This window comes from Notolabrus celidotus, chromosome 21, assembly GCF_009762535.1.
Source record: "Notolabrus celidotus isolate fNotCel1 chromosome 21, fNotCel1.pri, whole genome shotgun sequence".
NCBI lineage: Eukaryota > Metazoa > Chordata > Actinopteri > Labriformes > Labridae > Notolabrus > Notolabrus celidotus.
Window position 1 is genome coordinate 10727016 of NC_048292.1, and position 23089 is coordinate 10750104.

Below are 23089 nucleotides of genomic sequence, written 5' to 3' on the forward strand. Positions count from 1 at the left end.
TCTGGGATACACAGATGGAGAGCTTATTGGGAGATAATAATGAGGAGAGAAAACGGAGAGGGAGTTTTTTTAATTTCGTCCTAAGTTTGCAAGTGGTGGCACAGAATCAGGGTGGAAAGCTAACAGTCGCTGCTTGCCAAATAGTGTTAAGTCCAGGCTGTGGGTGGGAAGTTTTCTCTACCTTCGTGGTCAAAATGGCAAGTTGCCAACCATCATATGGAGGTTTTATTCTGTGGAGGAACAGCTAAGGGCTTTCAAGTGAATCTAAAATTCAGCAGGCACCATTTTAAACAGCTAAAGTAATGTGTATCAGTTTAAGTTATCTACACAAAAGTGTCTCTCCTGATTTTTAGGACTGAATATGCATAATTATAGTCAGTCATTTAACCCAAAATAAGGCAGAATCCAGCTGATTAAAGGTGTCTTTTATTCAACTTTGGACAAAGTTATAACTTCTTTTAATTATTGACACTGTAAAACGTCTACAGTTTTTGTCAAGTGTGTTTTACAGTGTAAATATGCTTATTTAGGTAATTAATGGAGTGCAGGAATAAAGACTGCAACTAACCTGACTTTAGGGGCCCATGGGAGGCCCTTGGGGAAGTTAACCCTTTCTGTGGGTGGTCTGAGGGGAGGCGGAGGAGGTGGTGGCTGGATGATGACATCGCGGTCCAAGGGGTCCACCTCCCCCTCGATGCCACTGTCTGTGTCCTCGGGGTCCTCCTCCTCATCCCGGGCATCGTCGTTCTTGAAAGGGTCCCGCTCGTTGTAGGTGTCCAGGCTGTCCTGCTTTACCAGGGGCTGAGTAGACAGAGGACACGCTGTCAACTGCACTGAGGTGGACTGCTTATGTCAAGTGTTACATGCCCTATAAATATACTCCAGTGCCGACACCATACCATTTTTAGGAAGCACAACATTCCAGTGGCAAGGATGCAAAACTAAGAAATGACTCAAACTAATTGCATAAATATCACCTGAGGACTCAACAGCCAAAATAAATCATGGATTATTTCATGAACATCCCAAGACTTTTTAAAAATACTTACAAAGTTTAGGGAATTTGTTCTGATATATGGAATGTACAGTACAATATTTTTCCTGATTTTGAATATTTTGCTTGCTCAACGACAATAAGTAGACAGAGATTGTAAACTGTAAGGTTCAGACATGTGAAAAAGTCATTAAACCTACCTGAGTAAACATTACCTCTAACTTATGTTAAATGTCATTACCTTGATTCTTCAGAACTACAAAAAAGTTAAAGTGTATTTATTTGCAAAATATAAGGTTCATCCAAAACACTAGTGTCAACATCTAACATGCATGATTGTTTATTATTTTCCATTACACAGCAGCATTTGATGTATCGCTGAATGCCATTGCAGAAATAATGGAGGTGCGCACACAATAAATCAGGCCACAGCTAACAGGAGTGTTTCTTGTTGATAGAGCAAAAAGGCTGATAGCTGCTTACAAGAGTTATTTTCATTAGATATTGGTCACATTGAAAACACAGCCTGTGGACTGATGAATTGCTTCTTCCCTGTTTTGCAATGAGCTGGTACAAATCAGTGTTAATTTTGGCGGCTATTTTAGATTTAGTCTTAGTCTTTAGACAAAAATGCCTGTTAGTTTTAGTCACATTTTAGTCTTTTCAGCCCTTTATAGTTGTTGGAGCAATTTACATTCTTTCGGATATTTGATTATTTTTACTTTAATCAATTGATTTATTTATTGTTTTTTAATTTAAGGTAATTAACTTTAATGTCAAAGGGGTATTAGTATATTTTGTTACTCACTTTTATAGTTTTGCACCGGGTGACGTCTATATATATGGGTAGGTAAGATAGGAGGGGCGGACACAGGGGATGGTGAATGGTTTTTTACTGGGAGATTTGAAAGAGACGCTACCTTTTGTTTGAGAGAAGCTTTTTTTGTTATACAATAAACCCCCAAAAGACTGAATACTTGGCTGGACATTGCCACTTTTTTGGACACTGTATAAGATCCACTCTCCTCATGTCCCGTGGCCGATTTTTGATTTGAGGTTTAAGTTTTGTAAGTTGCCCAAGTCAAATAGCCACTACAATAGTTTTAGTCTAGTTTTAGTCGACGAAAACTCAAAACATTTTGGTTTAGTTTTAGTCGGTGGAAATTCAAAACATTTTAGTCTTTGATTTTTGCAGTAATAATGTAGTCGCTCAGATATTAATAACAGGGTTATACCAAGTGTTAAAATCGAAAACAGACATCTAAATGAATACTATGAAAGAGAACATGTTCGGCAGAGTTTTTATTATCAGTGATCCACTTGAGTTTGTTTTCGTCATGAAAAAATTAGTCGTTGAAGAACATTTATCATCATAATTTTGTTAATGAAATTAACACTGGTACAAATTTGAACCCTTTTAATTTATCTCAGTTAGATATAAACCTATATGAGCCTACAGCTAGTGGAGAGTTAGCTTCCCCTGGCATGGAGTACAGCTATCCTGACTACAGCTAAAAATAAAAAGACCAACTTGTCTCAAGCTAACTAACATTAAGCTGTCTAAGCTAACTAAATAATATGTTTAATTTTGAATCCATAGAGAGAAAAACCCATAACGGCTGTTGTTTTAGCCAAGTGCTGCACTGAACACATCAAGCTACTTGTTTCTCTCAGTTTTCATTCTTTTGTGAAAAATTAAGCTAACATACTTTAGCTTTAGCCTAATAGTTAGCATACAAGTATGTACCCCTGTTCTTTTTGTTCTGTTCTTTTGTGTTGTATACAGTAATGGACAGTAACAAAGTAAATTTACTTGAGTACTGTACTTACAGTTTTTGAGTATTTGTACTTTACTTTAGTATTATTTTGTGGGGGACACTTATTACTTTTACTCCACTACATTCAGAAGACAATTATTGTACACAAATTTCATTCAGTTAATTTAAAGGTGGTAATGATGGCTATAATTCTACCCCATAGCACCCCTGGCCATATCTTCAGCCCGTGTTAGAGGTTTTTGAAATGAAGAATGATACGTATCATTTGAAATGTTCTCTCTGTTTCCCACTCTGCCCAAACATACAAAAATTCACTGTCCAACCTGAGAAAGCGTGTTGAGCTACGTAACGTTTGTTTCATTCCAGATGAACATTTCAAACTAAGTTGTCTGTGCTTGGAGTAACTTAGTTTCTATTTTTATTCCATGGTAGCCTATAGTTTTTAGAGATTTCAAGTAATGTTTTCTAAATAAAAATGATGTAACCGAATGTACTTTTATGTATTCTTGACTGCAATTATGCATTTTGAAAATACAGCGTTTTGAGATATTTTTAAAAGTACTTTGAATACTTCAATATTTTTAAGAGCAAGTACTTCAGTTCTTTAACTCAAGTAATACTTTGACAGAGCAACTTTCACTTGTATTGGAGTAATATTTGACCAGGATGATCTATACTTTAACTTAAGTACTGAAGCTGTGTACTTTCTCCACCACTAGTTGTATAAAACTCCTGTTACATTTACAAGCATGACACGACCAAACCCTGGAAGGGAAACAACATTAACATGGCATTTTCTCAAAAAGGCACAGAAAGGACAGCTTTCCACGGCAACCACAAGCAAGACCACTGATTTAACTTACCACACATCTGTACTAACAAAGATATCAAAATTTGCAAGCAAGGTCCAGTCACATTTTTTTCTTTATCCACTTTTTAAAAAAATCAATTCAAGTGCAGAACACACATTCACACATCAACAAGCACAGTATTTTACTTCAAACAAGTTCTCTGATGAATGACTGTAGCAGTAGTGCAAGCATCAGGCATGAGTCAGAACATTAGTTGAGCTAGTGCAGTCAATGTATGGTGCGCCAAGGCTACTTTTAATGCTGGACTAAGTGAGGAGTATAGTGAGTGTATGGTGGGAGAGGGAGGGAGGGAAAAAGAGGTGAAACTGTGTTAAGAGCCATTCTCTATGAAGAAGCCATTCGCTGCTGTGTGGGAGATAAAGCTAGTGTTTTACTATCAGGGTTAGGGGACAACTACTTTCAATGCCATCCATTTAAGAGAGAGATCAACTGAAACCCAAACCCTACATATGACAAAACATTTTTCAGCAAGATCTCAATTCACCTCCTCAATGAATGCATTTTAAGGATATTGACCCCTAGTCCAGAGTCTACAGTGCAGGGTGATTTTTTAAGGCCAAACCTGGCAGCAATGTGATGAAAACTACAGGGGGATGCTACTACAGTCGATGCCTGAAGTGACTGTCTTTATGGGACTGTGGATAGTGACCGCTCCAGTGCCAATGACAACAGCCAGCAAGTCAGCCCTGTCTCTCAAGCCCCCCCCCCTACTGAACAGTGGGAAGAGGAGGAGAAGGAGGAGGAGAGAGGAGAAAAAGTGACAGGGTGAGAGAGGGTAGAGACATGAGGTGTTAGTGAATGGCAAGTCTGAAGTAGGGGAAGAAAAAGATGGACAAAGGGGGAAAGAGGAGTAGAGAAGCAGGGGGATAAAACAAGAAAAAGACAGAAATATAAGGTGGAAGGGAACAAAGGATGGAAGATGAAGATGAAAGTGTTAAGGGAAGTGGAGAAAATGTTCGATTAAAAGTCATAAGAAAGAATAAAGATAAGTAAAGGAACAGCAAAAATATAACAGAAAAAAGACCTAAATGAAAGAAACCATGCTTGAAAAATAATGGTTAAATTAAAGGAACAGTTCAACATTTTGGAAAAGGCTGTTATTAGCTTCTTTTGTTGAGAGAATCAGATTAGCAGATCAATACCAATCTCATGCCTATACACCAAGTATATTAAAGTCACCGGGACATTGCCTAGCAGCCGAGGTAGACCTCAGAGAGTCACCGCTCAAACCAAACTACATGTAACAGTTAAATTGGTGAGTTTTGAGAGTGCTTTTAAGTGGAATATGGTCAAAACAACGGTTTCCCAGTTTGCAGTAGCTTTATATTTAGCATTCAGACACCATCAAGGTATCTATAATCTCACCTAACATGGGCTAAAGTGTATTTACTGAATGTTAAACTATTCCTTTAATCATTTGAAATGAATAGGATCACTTAGATGTTTTTTGATTAATGCCTTTCTTTAAAAAAATTACATTTTGTCTGCTGGAATAATTTAAAAAGCAGCAAGGGTAAAATATCTGTCATGTTAAATATTGCTGTCTTGGTTTTGGTGCACTTTGATATGATTTGATGTGGTTGTTTTACAGGAGGAGAACAGAAGAGACAGAGAGAAGAGAGAAAAAATACATTCTGAGGGGAGGTTGGAGAGGAGTGCTTAAAGTCCAGCTCAATGCAGAGAGAAAATGCAGAAGGAAAAAGAGGGAATTTGTGGGTAAAGACCTGCTTCTTGGGAAAGGGACTGTCTCCTTCCAAGCTATCAACAAAGGCACTCTGTGGGGACACAAGGAAGAGGGGCAATGAGAAACCAGAGGGCAATTAGAGAGAAAGCCTTTCCAGTCTACAGCTTTAGTAAAAACAACAGGCTTTGAATTGTCAAAGCCTACCCAGCTCCAGATTCATCTCTGGGATCACTGACTTACAACAGAGAACCAGCGATGTTAGCGCTAAAGAAATGTAGGAAACCTGACCCAGCAGAGAGTTAGAAGGTGAGTTACAGAATGAGTTCTAAAGAACAAGTAAAGTTGTTCATCTACAAAAAGATAAGTAATGATACAATTAGTCATGGGAGCATTTAAAAAAAAGCTTTGAATATGTGAGGTGTGTGTGCGTGAGTTTGGGGCGGGGGGGTCAGTACCCTGCGGCTGCGGCGTCCTCTCTTCTGCTGCTGCTGTTGTTCAATGAGCTCCATGGCTGAGGCCGGGGGCGAGGCTGCTCTCATGGCCCTGACTACCTTGATGCTGTCCTCTGGGAGAGGGGGTAGGTTCAGACGCTCCCTGCCCCGGATCTTCATCTCCTGAAGCTCCTCAAAGCCCCCGAGCGTGAACTGGAGGAGGAGGACAGACGCAGGAGCATGGTGATTCACAAGCATTTGATCAGTGAATGCAGGAGTCGGGAAGAGCACAATGCAGATGGATGCATCCTCATTACCCAACGAATACTCCTGCAGAAGCTTGAGATGTTCAAAATAGCTTACAATACATGTTCATGAATGTTTACATTGTACTCACAAGTATTGTTTTCCAAAGCAGCAGTAGCACTTTCTTCATGGGGAAGTGTGGGGCATTCATGCTGCAGAATTTGGTTACCATTGTGAAGAGTAGCAGGGCAAAGGGCTCCCCGTTGTAGAGAGGTGAACCTATAAGAGGTCAAAGTTCAAATCACTGGATATACAGTATCTCACAAAAGTGAGTACACCCCTCACATTTATGCAAATATTTAATTATATCTTTTCATGGGACAACTTTGAAGAAATTACACTTTGATACAATGTTAAGTAGTCAGTGTACAGCTTGTTTAACATTGTAAATTTACTGTCCCCTCAAAATAACTCAACACACAGCCATTAATGTCTAAACCACCGGCAACAACAGTGAGTACACCCCTAAGTGAAAATGTCCAAATTGGGCCCAAAGTGTCAATATTTTGTGTGGCCAATATTATTTTCTAGCGCTGCCTTGACCCTCTTGGGCATGGAGTTCACCAGAGCTTCACAGGTTGCCACTGGAATCCTCTTCCACTCCTCCATGACGACATCAAGGAGGTGGTGGATGTTAGAAACCTTGTGCTCCTCCACCTCCCGTTTGAGGATGCCCCACAGATGCTCAATAGGGTTTAGGTCTGGAGACATGCTTGACAACTCCATCACCTTCACCCTCAGCTTCTTTAGCAAGGCAGTGGTCATCTTGGAGGTGTGTTTGGGGTCGTTATCATGTTGGAGTACTGCCCTGCGGCCCAGTTTTTGAAGGGAGGGGATCATGCTCTGCTTCAGTATGTCACAGTACATGTTGGCATTCATGGTTCCCTTAATGAACTGTAGCTCCCCAGTGCCGGCAGCACTCATGAAGACCCAGACCATGACACTCCCACCACCATGACTGTAGGCAAGACACACTTGTCTTTGTACTCCTCACCTGATTGCCACCACACACGCTTAACACCATCTGAACCAAATAAATGTATCTTGGTCTCATCAGACCACAAGACATGGTTCCTGTAATCCATGTCCTTAGTCTGCTGGTCTTTAGCAAACTGTTTGCGGGTTTCTTGTGCATCATCTTTAGAAGAAATGTGAGGGGTATACTCACTTTTGTGAGATACTGTATGAAAGCATCTGTTATGACATACCCTACTCTCCTCTATAAATGGTGCCCTGTATTTTTCTTAACACACACACACACCTAGTTCATTCTTAAAGGCCTCTCTGGCTGTTCTCCACTCAGGCCTGTCGTCCTCTGTTTGTATTCTTATGGTCTCCACCATCAGGTACATGATGCTCAGTAGTACTCTGCAAGGAAAACAAACACACATGACTCAGCTTGACCGCATGAGGGAGGGAGGCATTTAATTGGTTCTTTAAACACTAATGATGAGCCTGAAAAGGTTCGCAAGTAAAAAGGACAATAATATGAGAGAGGAAATGATGAGTAACAATTAAACATAAGTGCAAGAAGCAGAGGAAGATGCGATCTGTGTGTGCATGTCCGTATGGGAGGGAGGGATTTTCAGGATAACAAACCACCTATTCATAATTAATTGATGTAAGTCAGGTGGTACTTTGTTCCTTAGGTGCTTTGTTCACCCAACAAAGCATCTCCTTTTGTTCAAAATGACTACAGTGACTTTCAATTTAGTGGCAGCAATTATGTACAAATTTGCTCCTCCAGGCTGTAATTATTTATTACTCTCAACAAGGGAATGCCCAAATGAGCCTTTGTGCATATGTGGATGTTTGAGTGTGAATATGAGCGTGCAGAGGGGTGTTGTTTGAAAATGAATTCCGTTCAGATGGGGCGAAAATGAATGAAAGTGAACACAGATGATCTTTGAATGTGAATAGAAAATAGAACATTAGGATGCTTTAAGAAAAGGGCACAATGGGAGACATAAAGTTTATATTTAGAAAGTATCCCTCTATCTATGAAAGGGAAGAATAAGTAGATTGGTGATTTTGCGTACCTGAGCTCTGTGCTGTCTGCAAGAGAGATGGCAGGCTTTCTCACTGCACTGCTGCACGCCTGGCTGTTACTGCAGACACAAAGACACAAGCAAATAATAACCTTCTTTCATTGGAAGAAAAACCAGTGTGCACCCACTTGCAATCAAATATTCAAAGAAATTCAAACTTAAAAAAAAACAAAAAAACAACCATAGTCTCATTTCTAACAGGATGCATTTTTCATGCTTTAGGATAACCTGCATAACACCATGTGCATGTTTGTTTGATGGCTTACTTACACTGCTTTGCTTGGCTTTGCTGTGCAGCATGGTAATCGGGCAGGCTGTGCCATGAAGCCTCAGAGCAGCTTACATAACAACAAAGAAACACTAGATCCCAACAGAGGCTGGCACCGGCAGAAAAATAAATGACTTGAAGGATCTGCTGCTCTGCCATATCCTCAATGGAGGTTTTGAAGTGTAGATCACAAGAAGGGTTTTCTGTTCTGCTCTCTATGTTTTTCTTTCCCTACAAACCTCCTCACACTCAAGTGAGCACCTCTCACTGCATAGAGGTTTGGAGGATTTCGGAAGGACTGAGTGAATCTGTTTAAGGGCCAGAGATTCAAAATTGAGAGGTGGCTATTTGAGCTTTCAAGCATAAGTAAAAACGTGCTTTTAAAGTGTGGCCTTTCAGTAACATGACAACCACAACATAAACCCTTCAGCAGATAATACGATTTTGGATTTCAGTGTCAAGATTTCCTTGATTGCTCAATAAAAATAGAATTTTTTTGTCAGTCATTGCAGTAATGGCACTTTTTCAAACAGCTGAAACATCCTCAGGATATTCAACGTGTCCCACTTACTCAATCTCCATGCTCAGCAGCTCCAGCAGTGCCGTGAAGATACCCATGTCGTAGAGCAGAAAGACATTGTGTCTGGACCAGTGGAGCACATCCACCTCTGTGTCGCACTCATCAAACACTCCTGTGGAAAGACAGTATGTCAAAGGTCTGATTTCAGATTGTTTTGTGTGCTTGTTTTACAGACTTTAGACACTCTGTAAGTTTTACATTGGTCTTTATGTAATTTAGTGTATGATATTTATCCCTTGTAATAGTACAACTCTGAATGTATGAATTAAGAAATGTTTGGACAGACTTCGGGGCGCTGGTGGCCTAGCGGACTAAGCGCCCCACATACAGAGGCTACAAGTCCTCGGTTCTCTTCCCGGCCGTGACCATTTCCTGCATGTCTTCCCCCACTATCTACTCCCCACATTTCCTGTCTCTCTTCAGCTATCCTATACAATAAAGGCAAAAAGCCATAAAATATATATATAAAAAATAAATGTTTGGACATTAGTTATTTGGCTTATTAGGAAACTGGAATAAAAATTAGCATTACTAAAGAGGGGGTATTATGCTTGTTTCAGGCTTTATTTTGCCCATCTGATAGCTTAGTAGTATCTCTACATGATTTAGGGCTAAATAACTTCTCTACTTATGTCAGACTGGTGTCTTTGAGAACCCTAACTTCAGCCTTTGTCTGATACGCTTTGTTTCAGCACCGTCTCCTTGAGGCCACCCCAGCACTTCAGAAGCCTCCTCCACTGTTGCCATGCTACAAAATTGTGTTTCTAAACTTAAAATGACAAATTATTAAATATGGACGTATTTTTTAGGACCCCAGCTCAAACTCAAACTGTTTGGAACAGGACAAAAAAAATCTCCAGTAACAAAGAACAGAGCAGGAAGTTGCTGTTTCGTAACATTTTACGTTTATGATGCTCTTTTAAGAAGACTCACCAATCAGTGATGTCACGATTTAAGCTAATCTTATGTCCCTTCTACATCATTCTGTTGTACCTCTTTGAATAAGCCATTCAGATCAGCTGACACTCTCATCCTGGGATTACTCCAAAACACGTCTCCTCACAATTAGAAACTTTGCCCATGTTTAGTATTGACATCCCACATTTTAACTTCATATTTTTTTTGTGTAATACGAGCATTATACCACCTCTTTAATTATATGAGGTGCACTTATTTCTATTGTACTGTGACAATACAAAATCTGCTGAGTAACGGACATATTGCTTTATGTTATGTATTGTTCTTACGTACCCTGAGCCAGGTACAGGATGGCCCTTGCCACCTTCAGCCTCTTGTCTCTGTCTGTCACCTCCAGCGCGTCCAGCAGTCTCATCACATACGTCCTCTGCTCCTCCACCGTCAGCTCAATCCACCTCCTGCCTCGAGCTGCAGGAAGGACACGACAGAGATATCTTTTTTGAATGCATTTAAGGCAACTATTTCCCAAAGGGATGAAAGAACAGAGGATGAAATTCTATAATTTCAGCAATGCTCAGCTCTTCACCGCTCTTCTCTATCAACAACTTATACATCATCCTTGTTTACATATTTGATAGCTTAAGTGATCCAAACTGACCCCTTGGACCCCTTTAGGGGCCTTGAGTTACAACAGGAGGGATGCTGCAAGACTTCATAAAACATTGCCCATCGTTCTGCACTGCTAGCAAAGCATGGCCAATCCTGTTAAAGGACTGTCAGGTAATATAAGGCTGACAATAAATCTACACTGTTACAAACTGAGTTATTGAGCTTGCTAGTGTGCACACCGGAACTTTGTGTAGTGTGTACCAGACTCTTTTAGTCTACCCCTGCTGCTGTGAGTTTGCATAAAGTTACAACTGCAGTGCTGATAAGTGTGATAAAGTATGCATGCACCATTTCTTAAGTCACAAACACACACCAAACCTTACAACTACCAAAACATAAACAAGAAAAAATGACAAGTCATTCCTCGCCCTCTGCTTCACCTCCACCAACTGTGGGCTGCTCACTTATTAAAAATTTGGAAGTCACATATTGCAGTGTTACTTTAAATAGCTTCCCTTGTAAGAGTGACTTTCAGAGTGTGGTTTTTCTGGCATTGTTCCAAATTATTCTACAGATAGTTGTTAGCGATGTGCATGTCTGATGCTGTGTTTTGGTGTATATGGCCCTAAGATGTTTTTGTGTCAATGTGTATGGTGAGGGGTCATGAGACATGGATTGGAGGAGGGCGCAGAAGCCTTCCAACAAAATATTTATGTATATACACTACCAGTCAAAAGTTTGGACACACCTTCTCATTCAATGGTTTTTATTTATTTTAATTATTTCCAACATTGTGGATTAATACTGAAGACATCAAAACTATGAATAATATGGTTTTGCCATAATATGAATTACAACAGTAGTCAAATAGGGCTATCCACTGTGTGCTAACCCTGCATCTGAACAACACAACCGATGGTCTCAAACACATTAAGAAGGCAAGTCATTCTACAAATGAACTCTTGACAAGGCTCATGTTAATTAGAAACCATTCCAGGAGACCACTTCATGAAGCAGACTGAGAGAATACCAAGAGTGTGCAAAGCTGTCATGAAGGAAAAAGGGGGCTACTTTACAGAATCTAACATATAAAACATATTCTGGTTTGTTTAACACTTTTTTGTAAATTAAATCATACTATATATGTTCTTTCATAGTTTGAATGTCTTTGGTATTAATTTACAGTGTTTCAAATAATTACAATAAATACAAACCATTGAATGAGAAGGTGTGTCGAAAACTTTTGACTGGTAGTGTATGTTATTCAAAATTGCATTTTCTTTCCATTATTGTAAACATAGAAAAAAAAGTAGTGTTCAGTTTCAAGATGTTTCACGTTGTTGTTCATGTTTCATGTGGCAACAAAAAAAAGCAGAAAACTTGTGAATAAATAAATAAATAAATCAGTCAATCAGTCAATCCTGAACTTGGTCCCTGAGGTAATTAAGATTGTTTAATGAAAGCATCAGTGACATATGCACATGGATAAGTTTCTTCAACCAGTGAAATTAAGGTGTATGTATGTCCAATTTACTGTACAATAATATTATGGTTGTTTGGCTGTTGCAGTTGCTATAATGCTTGTGCATGCTTATCACCTCCAAGGACAGTGGGGGTCTCTAGTCTATGGCATGGTGTACAGTATGTACACAAGAGGCAAAAACTAAGTCTAGCATAAAGTACACCTCTAACAAAAAGTACAGCTTTAATACATACATGCCTTCTTACACTGTAAGTCCTCTATTCTTAGACTTAATGTCAATTGTAAAGACAGTAATAGTCATTAAGTAGTAGAAAATCATCATGATCAGTGGAGCTCAGACTGACTAACTAGCACTGTCTGCTCAAATCAGGGAGAAAAAATGCTTTGTAATTACAGCACTGTCCCCAAAAAGCCTACTTTTTTTTTCCTGTGAGAAGCTTAAATTAGACACGTTGTCATAATCACAGTGAGACAGTGGGGAATTACAGTGTAATGGCAGGAGAAAAATTACCAGCAAAACGTCAATGGCTTTGACATACACACACATACAAAGCACAGATTTCAAAGAGGAAATCCATCATGTGACAGCTCACAGACGGTGCATACTGAGCACACACACACACACACATAAAGACAGTAATGAAAAGGCTGTGATGTAAAGAGGTAGCTCTGTGCTCTATCTTTTTAAAACAGCAGCCAGAGAGGCTCTCTTCTAATCCTGCTATTCATTAGCACTCAGCTTGGAGAGGAGGTGACAGATGAGGAGGATGAAGCTTGTTTCACCCTTCTCCTAGAGCCTATAGGGTATAGATATATTCTGTTGTTTATAATATGTGCTACAGTGACTTTAGACCTTTATGGCTTTTTTTTTCACTCTCAGTAAGATTTTGGTAATTTGTCAAAATCCCTAAAACCTGCGTCTGTTGTGGAAGATTACACCAGACTGATGTTATTATCATCAGTTTTTTTGGATTGTTACATAGACAAATAATCTGTAAAAAGACATTAAGACACTATACTAGACAATATCAGGTAAACAAACATTGTATTTCAGCATGATCTCTTCTCAAACTGACATTAATTCATGTTGAAAAAGCTGCTTTGTTAATCACATGGTTAGGATTGCCCCCCTCCTTCTGTATCTGTGGGGATATTCATTCTTTGAACAGCTTTAAAGAGCAGAGCTTTGATGTGCCTGGTCAACCCTGCCTCAAACAGGTGCACACTGAAAAGCATCACTCGCTTGTGTAGCAGCCCAGAGGTGAGACAATGGAGCTGAAATGTGTTATAACACATCCGTCTCAGAGGTTTCAGTGTGAGGTTAAAAATAAGTCAGAGGGCCAAGGAAGGGAAATGGTTTGATGATCACTGTTGGATTGTTAATTTTTATCAAATTACAATATTTGGAAAATTATATGACTATGAAATCTTTTTGTGGAATCAAAAATGATAAAACATGAATTCAGTCATTTATGTATGCGTGGTGCTTTGCTAAAGATCTAAGTGCACTTGGAGTTCAGAGTGGATTAACCTTAAAGTCCCAACTGACCACTGCTTGAACTGAACTTTAAAAAAGAAGAACAGAAAATGCATAACTTCTGTTTTGCATTTGCAGATCTACAAATTAAAAAAGCAGTCACGTATGTAGACCAGACTAAAGAGACATTTTCTTGTGTATGGCAAATGTCCCTTAATATCCAGTTATTGGAAAAATATTGCCCAGGAGCTTGGTTTAATTTTTCACAGAACAATAAAACTAAAGCCAGCATTGTTCTCCTGAGCGTACCTCCACAACAGTTCTCTCTATCAGAAGGACAGCTCGTCCTAATGGGTAAACTTCTGCTCCAAGCCTCCATCGATCACGCAGTGGTACAGAGAAACATTCAAGGCTTTTTCCTATGGAACACCTCAGTGCTAAATTAAAGGGCATTGACAACCTATTTTTTAATATTTGGCAACCCTTCATAGATTATCTTCTCTCTGATCTGGTTGGCTTACCGCAAGAAAGGGTGCCAACATTATATCTTCAAAAATACGTCATAGTCTTGTTTTTTCCTTTGACAAGTAATTTAGATAGATAAGATTGTATCTGATATGATATATGTTATATGACCCATGTATGTTATTATTGTTTTTATATGTATATTTTTATTTTTATTCAGTAATTTGACTACGTCTGTGCTGTCTTGTTCTGTGTTTGTTATGTGTAAAAATGAATAAAATATATATACATAAAATAAAAAAAGATACATTTTCAGGTTGGAATATAACCATGCAGCTTCAACTTAAAGGTTTGTTACAGAAACACTGCTTATCTGAAACAAAGCAATCAGCTGCTAATCTCTTGGAACAAGGGTTCTCAAAGGGTTCTGTGTGAAGGGTTGCGGTTCCTTCTGGTGATATTCCAGAGCGATTCATATCCTTGTGGTCTAAACAGAAAGTAAGTTCTGACTAACCAATGAGTTTAAAGTTTAGAAAACACTCGGGTGATTCAGTGTTTAGCTATGTTAAATACATTTCTCAATCTTGTATGTAACCTATCAGTGGGTAAACAGTGTTATATAGGTTTGCTGAGTGTGGCTAACACCAACAACCCTCAGTGCTCCTTGCAGGTTAACTTCAACATGCCTGTGCTGGTTCGCATTGCTCTGGTCAAGTGGTTACATGCCAGTTTAAACAAACACAACCTAAATACAACTTCATCTCCATTTTCAAGATCAGAAAACTGCCAAAGCAGGCTGCAGGCTACAAGATGCTATCTGCTATCTGTGCTTGTTTACATCCTGGTAGTAGAGCTTTATAGCGTTACACAGCCCTAGCTAGTGGCAGATGGCTGCGCTACAGCTTATACAAAACATGTCACCAGCATTTCAGGACTTCAGTTATAAAAATATTGATGATCTGTTTAACCAACGAGTAATCCTGGAGCCAACAATCAAGGGTTAAGTTGTTTGTTTAGGTGACTGAACATGCACATCCCTACTTCCTACGAAGAACCAAATGCACCACAGCAATAATTTCTTCAGACAGAACTCTTGAAAGAACTGAAACACCATATTAGGGTGTTTCAGAATCTGCCAAAGGGGGTTCTGGGTGGTACCATTCGCAGATGGTTTTTGGTTGGGTTCTAGGTAGGACCCTCTGAAAGGGTTCTGGTTGGAATATAGATACAAAGTAAAGAACCTTACAAGGTTCTATGTAGCACTAACACTGCATTGCGCCACTAGGAGTTCTTGATTCAGATGCTGATTGATGTATTGTGAAAACACCTTTACTTTCTCCATTAATTCAACGGCTTGCAATCCCCTGTGAATAACATTTCTTCAAGTGTTCACTCTCTTTGAAAAGTTCCGTTCAGTTAACCTTCACCATCGTACTTATGCAAGCTGTTATCAAGCACTTAGCTGGAGCCAACAGGGACTTTCAGGGCCGCACAAAAGGACTTGGCACTGTTCTGTCAGTCAGCAGCGGCCTCACAGTTGGAGGAGCTATCAAGGTCTCTGTGGTAAACAGCAGCAACAAAAGGCAGCAGTTCCAGTCTCCTGGCTGTGGACTTCATTGTGTTTGATATGGCAAAGGAAAGCAGGGTCTTGGCAGAGTGTGAGTATGTGTGACCTCTTTTGTGTCTCCAACACACAGGCAGCTAATTTTGTCAACTTCCCTGTGCGGGGAACAACACCCCTGGTATCCTCCAGGTAATCTAAACACTTCCCCTTGATTTGTTTAGATTAGCTTGGAGCCACTTAATAAATGTATTATCTCTCTCACACACACAAATACACACACAAACAAACTGTACCATGGCTCCTGAAGTCCTCCTCAAAGTAGTCTCTGTTCAGGGCGAACTCTGGCTCTTCTGTGTAACTGTAGAGCTCTGTGGACACAAAATAACAATTAGCAACTTAAAAGATAGAGCAAATAATGGGAAATGTATTAGTATTATTTGGATTAGCCAAACCATGAAAGCATATTCGAGTTAAAATGAATCATTTTGTGGTTGCAATTTTCCATTTTTTTTAGATTTTAGATTTTTGATGATTTGATGTTTTTTTTGATTATTTAAAGGTAAAAGTGAAAAAAAAAGTTCAAAAATACCAAAAAAAGATAAAAAAAAATATAAAATGATAAATGTTGATAAAACCTGCAATATGATATAGAACAGGGGTTCCCAAAGTGTAGGTCGGGACCCCCTGGGGGGTCGCAAGACACAAATGGGGGGTCGTGAGATGTCTTTCAGAATGTTTTTTTTTTAAAGTTATCTAAAAATAGTATTTCTGACCCATTATAGTAAAAAAATATTTACAAAAATAGTAGCTAACCTTGAAATAAAACCTTGAAAATAGAAAATGTAGTGAGTTTTCTGCCTTTCTTTTTGCCAGATGACTCCTAAGTTTAGGGTTAGTGAACAGTTAATTATTAAAAGCATCAGTAGCAGTAGGTTAATTCATAAAGGCACAGGAAACACAGCCACATGCCACATGCACATATAGGTAGGCTACAGGTAGGCTTAGTAAAAATACTAAAAGTACTTCTATACCTTTAATGGTACAGATAGTATTTTTATTTTTATTTCGAATTTTTGGATTTGTGTTTCGGTTTATATATTTATTGTTCTTACTGTCTTGTTGTGTCCTTACTGTCTTGTTGTGTCCTTACTGTCTTGTTGTTTCCTTACTGTCTTGTTGTTAAGTACCAGTGTTCCATTCACCACCTCAAATTCCTTGTGAGTGCGAGCTCACTTGGCAATAAAGCTTTCTTGAATCTTGAATCTTGAATCTAACTTTCTGCAGACCAGCTAAATGAAGCCACATTAAATCACTTTGAGGGACAGTGGGGGTCGCAAGTCTTTGGCACCAATATTTTGTGGGTCTCAGGCTGAAAAGTTTGGGAACCCCTGATATAGAATATATTAGAAAAATCTTGTAGAATGGAAAAAAAAAACAGTCAAAGCAATATGAAATAGGAAAGCAATATGGTGCTTTTGACCTCGGAAGTCAGTAAATTCCAAGATGCAAGTCGAACACATCAACTGGATCGCTCCCATGAGGGGAAATATCAATTGCCCTGAGCTCAAAGTTCAAGATGGCTGCTCCTGGTCTTAACAGTAAAAAAGCAGTGATTTTAATAGTGCTTATAAGCAACTTAGTCTTGTTTATGTAATCAAATTAACCTCAACGATAGTATTCTGAAATTCTTCTAGCTGAGGAGATGTCGTCATGTTGCTTGCATCTTCGACATCTGACTTCAAAGGTGAATGGGATGCATCATAGTTACAAAGGAACAAGAGCAACTGAACATTTAGGTTGGTACAATAGAGTGAAACAATAAGAATGTGATACACAGTTGAAATAGAATTTATCAGAAGAGATAGGAATAGATTCTAACAGTTGAAGCAGAATGCAAAAGGAAAGTGACGACAGAATACAACAGACAGGAGAAGGAGATGGGTGAACTCCTGCAGGTAAACTTCATATTTCATAATGCAAAACAGACAGATCTTTCTCATCGGTGGTGATTTCATCTGTTTCATGCACACATCAGTGCTTCGTCACGCTTTCATGAATCTCCTCCTGTTCTGAAAACAGTCGCCATCCTCAGCGCCCGAGGAGCTGTCGCTAGAAAGCCTCTGTGTCTGTCTGTTTGTGTCTGTTTGCCAGTGTGACTAACAATCTTGGCAAATCATCTGCCATTTGTAATCTACCAGGAGGACAATCACTTTGACGTCAAATCAATGTCGTTGTTCAAAGTTTCTGTTTTCACATCACCTGGATCAGGGATGGAGAAATCGGTGCTTGACGGAGGACAGATCTCTGTTGCGTATTGTATTAAGAAACATTAAATCATAATGTTGTTTTTATTTCCTCCGTCACTTTGCATCTTCTGGCATTCATACTGAGCTGTAACCAGATACACAGACGCTCGCAGCTTTGAATGTATAATCTCTGTTTATGATTACTCACAACATGACTCATACAATGTGTCCTATGTCTGAAAAACATGTCTGGACTAGGAGATTTGGTTCTGTGCCTTCAGCTTATTGTTATGATTTCATTAAAAACACTGCAGCATATTAAAGCAGAAGAAAACAAGAGGAATGTTAATCCAGATACAATTTGCTTTTACTATCAATAGCACACCGTCGTCTGTATGCGAAGCAGAAGCACAGGTATTCCTTTTGGTATTCTGTGGGTAAGATCCTGTGTCATACATAACAACTGTGCATAATTTTACCAGGTAACTGTGAGTCTGACACAGTTAGCCATGACATAAGGGATAAAAGCTACTGAAAGTGCACAGAGAACAGATTCAAGCATGAAAGCAGGCCTCACTTGTACGTGAAGATACATGACAGACCAGATTTACAGGGACAACTTTGTGTAAACACAAATACATCAATAGTAATACTATTTTTTTCAGCTGTTGACAACATGTCCTTGTTGCCTTTTAGGAGTCGTCTGTAACTTTGTGTGGTCAGCCGTGATTGTTGAAGCAGTCCAAGGTGAAACGGCTGGCATAAACAAACAAATAAGCACCAACTGCAGCCAGCAAGTTGTTGTTAAAACTAAAAAGCAACCACTGTTTTCTATGGTCCTCCGGCTCTGGGACAGAATGTAGACATTTGTTGGTTTTTGTAACCAAAGACAGAGCAGTTGGCATGTTTGGCTCCAACCTTTGACATCTTGACTCAACACAGAGGCAAAACCACTATAGCTATGGAGGATGTGGAGCGATCTATGGGTGGGAGCGGTTTTGCATGCATGACTATGCAAATCACTCTTGTTGCTACGTCACCACAGGAGTAAATTCGAATGACATCGTAGAAGCGGCGTGATATGTTTTGCAGATAACTGGTTATAAACTGAAATAATGAATTTGTGCAAATTATGTATGAATTCATTCAATAGATGTCAAAATATTTCACTAAAAAAAATACTTGTATTAGAGAGATGGCAATGTGTGTTACACTAGGAAAGTTAACCTATGTAATTAGGAGTAAAATGCAAGATTTTGAAGAGGTGTGGGCACCCTCAATAGACTTTCTCAAGCAACAATAGATTATACTTATCTGTAGGGCTATTGAGTGTGACAATTTTATTTTATTTTTCTTAATTTTATTATTATTATTATTATTATTATTATTATTACTATTATTATTATTATTATTATTATTATTATTATTATTATTATTATTGTGTGTGTTTGTGTATATGCAGCGAGGGCTGCTTGTATTTTATTTTGCAACTGGTGTGGTATGTGGTGATGTGTTCTGTATGTTCTTATTGAACATAAATAAAAAATATTGTTAAAAAAAAATACTGTCAACGACATGACAGTGCTATGTCATGCAAATATATCATCTTTGGAAAAAGACTGTCAGCATGTCATTTTATTAAGAATCGGTGTACTACTCGGGGCGTTAGTGGCGTAGTGGTCTAAGTGCTCCACGTATAAAAGCTATAGTCCTTGTCGCAGAGGTCGCCGGCTCGACTCCCGGCCGCTCGACCATTTGCTGCATGTCTTCAGCAAAAAAAGAATCCGTCTACTTGTTTTAATGGACAGAGATTTTCAGTTTAGGCTACAGTGTGTTGTACAATGTTGGATGGAGATTGCTATCACCAAAGCCATGTCATCAAAATAGTTCTACAATGAATCCACCTATCAGACAGACTCTTAGTTAACACTACGTAAGTAACATGCTCAGGGGCGTTGCAAGGAATTATGGGCCCCCTGAAAAGATATCACAGTGGGCACCATTACCATAGCCAAGCCTACAATATATAACATTGCTGCTATAATACTAGTTTATTTGCATTAAACAAAAATATATGCTTGAAACTATCCTGGTTAACTGACTCAAATCTAAGCTACATATCAATATTATTCTTTTTACAATTTCTCCAAATGTAACTGCACAATATTGACCTTCAGACTGTCCACCTCTTTAAACAAGATTATTTGAAGCCAAGTCACTTGTTGAATAACAACAAGGGGGCATTATTTGGTATAATCTAACCTCATGAAGTGAAATAAAACTCTAAAAACCTACAGTTTACTTTCAATCAGATTCAGCCACACTTGATGCTATGAAAATATGACAATTCCCCACTTCAGGCATGAAACGCGTATCTCACGGAGCCGGAAAGAAATTCCAGAAAGGAATTCTGAATGTTTGTTCAGACAATTTTAGTTATCTTATTGCAGTTATAACAAAACAAAAGAAAAGCGTAGTAGAAAACACATTTTATTTCAGGCCCATTAGGGGCCCCCCTCCCAACTTGGGCCCTAGGTAGTCTGTCCCACTTTTTCCCCCACTACGATGCCCCTGAACATGTCAGCAGAAACACAAAATATATCACACAGTGCTTCAGTGGATCTAGCCTTATTGAGACCTTTTAACAAAAAATCCCTTTACCTAAACCCCAGGTCATTCTAAGACAAAAATGACATGTACTGCAGCTACAGTATGTCTGTAAAAGGTCCACAAGATTTTGATTCACGATGTAAAAGAAAGTTTGTACCACTCAGTCTTACCTGACAGCTCAGCAGTCAGTGTGTCTGTGTCTCCATACTCAAACTCCAGGTTTGGAGACTCCATGGAGCTCTGTGAAGAGAAAACAAAAACACTCATGAGCATTTACATTATATTATCACACCTGACTAATACGCTTATCACAGATGTCCTGACACCCATGTACAAACAGATACTCAAAACATACTGTAGGCTAGTCACATTTACAACACCTACCACTTCTCTGTACTCCATGTGTGGTCACAAACGTACACACTTCAACTCCACACACCACCCACACACTCTTCGGCTCGTTCACAGTTTTCCCATATCATGTTTTTTTTTTCTGTGTATGATTGGCTGCTGGATCTCCGGGCAGCATGAGTCGTTTACATTTTCTCTGTCAGACCCTCTTATCTAGAGCATCCACTCACAATTACACATGCTCTCTGTTTGAATCAATCTGGCTGAACAGTCGAAGAGTGGTGTGTATCAGTGTAGCCCATTCAGATGCAAAAGTTGAAATGGAACTGCAGTGGGGAGGAAGTGAGTACAAGGAGGTTGCAGGACTCAACGTTGCCCCTGTCTAAGAGCAGATTAACCTCTGTATCCAGCCAAGGGTCTCTCTTGGCTGTGACTTCAGCCTCAACCTGTGATTAGCACATGCCCATGAGAGGGAAAGCACACTTGAGTTTCTCTGAAAAACACTCACCTGCTACAAGCATCTACTGCAAATTTCTAGTCCAACATTTCTTGTTAGAGTATTTCAAAAAATAATAGAGTATTTTCAAAAATATCAGCTCTGTTGATAAAGAACTAGACTAACTAGACTGAGTAGAGGGGGTGTTGGGGGTCCAGTGTTATAGTACGTGCTCTGCGTATGAAAACAGAGCCATCATACGCAGAGCACGCACTATACCACTGGACCCCCAACACCCCCTCTACTCAGCCTTCACACTACTCCCATCTGGTTGCAGATACAGATCCCCTTACTGTAGGTGAGCCCAGTTTGGCAGAAGCTTTGTCCCGTAGCACTGCTAAATACAATGCCCATGTGTCCTGTGTGTTCATATGTGTCCGGTGTGTTCATATGTGTCCGTTGTGTTCATATGTGTCCGTTGTGTATATATTTGGGATGATGTGCACCATTGTTGTGAGGCTGGGTGGATGTTTATTGTTTATTTGTGTTTTATACATGTATTCTTGTACAGACAGTGACAACAAATCTCCTTATTAAAGACAAATAAAGATCGATCTATCTAACTGATAGATTTTACATACTGTAGGTAATGAAACTTTGTCAACTTACTGAGGGGCATACGATGACTCTTACAGCAACATTGATTTTCCCCTCCAATATAAAGAAGCAGAAAGTAGTAGGTGTATTATCATATCGTCAGTAAAACAAGACAGCTTTCCACAATAGAAAGACCTCAAGGTTTGAAAAAGCTTGCAAAGATGATTATACTCCTAAAATTAATAATATCAAAATGGCTTTCATTTACGACCAGGCTAAGGTGACTGGTTGATATATGACACCAACATTCAATGTTATGATATGTAAAACAGTTACAGCAGAGGTTCTCCTCCCTGTAACTGTCATAGTCTGTTGACATTCCCAGTAACTGGTCTGTAAAGAGATGGATATGTTTTTTTAAGTGAGGTTGTATGAGGTACTTGTCCGTTGTTGATATATTAACCAGAGGGGGATCTCAGGTCAGCTTGGCACCATCATTGCAATCAGTGGTGCAGGTTGAGGAATATGTACGTGTTGTGTCCGTAAATAATGCTAAAAAAAAAAAGTAAAAGCACTGAAAAGTGTCTGTTTACTTAAGTATTTATCAATCTTTTATTTTCAATTATTATCACATATTTTTGGCTTGTTTTTTTTTTATTAATTTACGTATTGTGTTTCTTATACAAAAACATCACTTACTTGAATTGTTTGCATTTATCTTTTGTTTGTAATGTGTACACATCTAAATAAAAAGATCTTTGAAAAAATAATAATAATAATAATAACAATTTTACCATTGTTGTTGTTTTCGGTCTCTCTGTTATTTTGTGAAGCACTTTGGGCTGCATGTTTATATGTATGAAAGGTGCTATATAAATAAAGTCCTGCTGAGTTGAGTTGAAAAAATTGTCTGAATAGAGTGTACAGTCATGGCCAAAAGTTTTGAGAATGACACAACTATTAATTTTCACAAAGTCTGCTGTTTCAGTTTTTATAATGGCAATTTGCATATACTCCAGAATGTTATGAGGAGTGATCAGCTCAACTGCAATTAATTGCAAAGTCCCTCTTTGCCTTGAAAATGAACTTTATCACCAAAAACACATTTTCACTGCATTTCAGCCCTGCCACAAAAGGACCAGCTAACATAATTTCAATGACACACAGGTGTCACACACATTAACACAGGTGTGGGTGTTGATGAGGACAAGGCTGGCGATCAATCTGTCATGATTGAGTAACTGGACACTTTAAAAGGAAGATGGTGCATGACACCATTGTTCCTCATCTGTTAGCCATGTTTACCTGCGAGGAAACATGTGCAGCCATCATTGCATTGCACAAAAAGGGCCTAACAGGGAAGTTTATAGCA

General features: G+C 39.0%; 1 protein-coding gene across 5 annotated transcripts in view; it reads right to left on the reverse strand.

Moving 5' to 3' along the window:
- strip2 (striatin interacting protein 2) overlaps positions 1–23089 on the reverse strand; it is a 56246-nt gene that overhangs the window by 24288 nt on the left and 8869 nt on the right. For 3 of the 5 annotated variants that reach the window (XM_034673821.1, XM_034673820.1, XM_034673823.1), the window contains 10 exons: positions 20504–20573; positions 15771–15845; positions 10213–10347; positions 8953–9073; positions 8105–8173; positions 7327–7433; positions 6157–6284; positions 5784–5972; positions 5369–5419; positions 569–801 (listed from right to left, as the gene is read on the reverse strand). In XM_034673821.1, the coding sequence (XP_034529712.1) occupies positions 569–801; positions 5369–5419; positions 5784–5972; positions 6157–6284; positions 7327–7433; positions 8105–8173; positions 8953–9073; positions 10213–10347; positions 15771–15845; positions 20504–20573 (1178 nt within the window). The remainder of the gene's footprint in view (positions 1–568; positions 802–5368; positions 5420–5783; positions 5973–6156; positions 6285–7326; positions 7434–8104; positions 8174–8952; positions 9074–10212; positions 10348–15770; positions 15846–20503; positions 20574–23089) is intronic. The other 2 variants (XM_034673822.1, XM_034673824.1) reach the window with 1 other exon arrangement.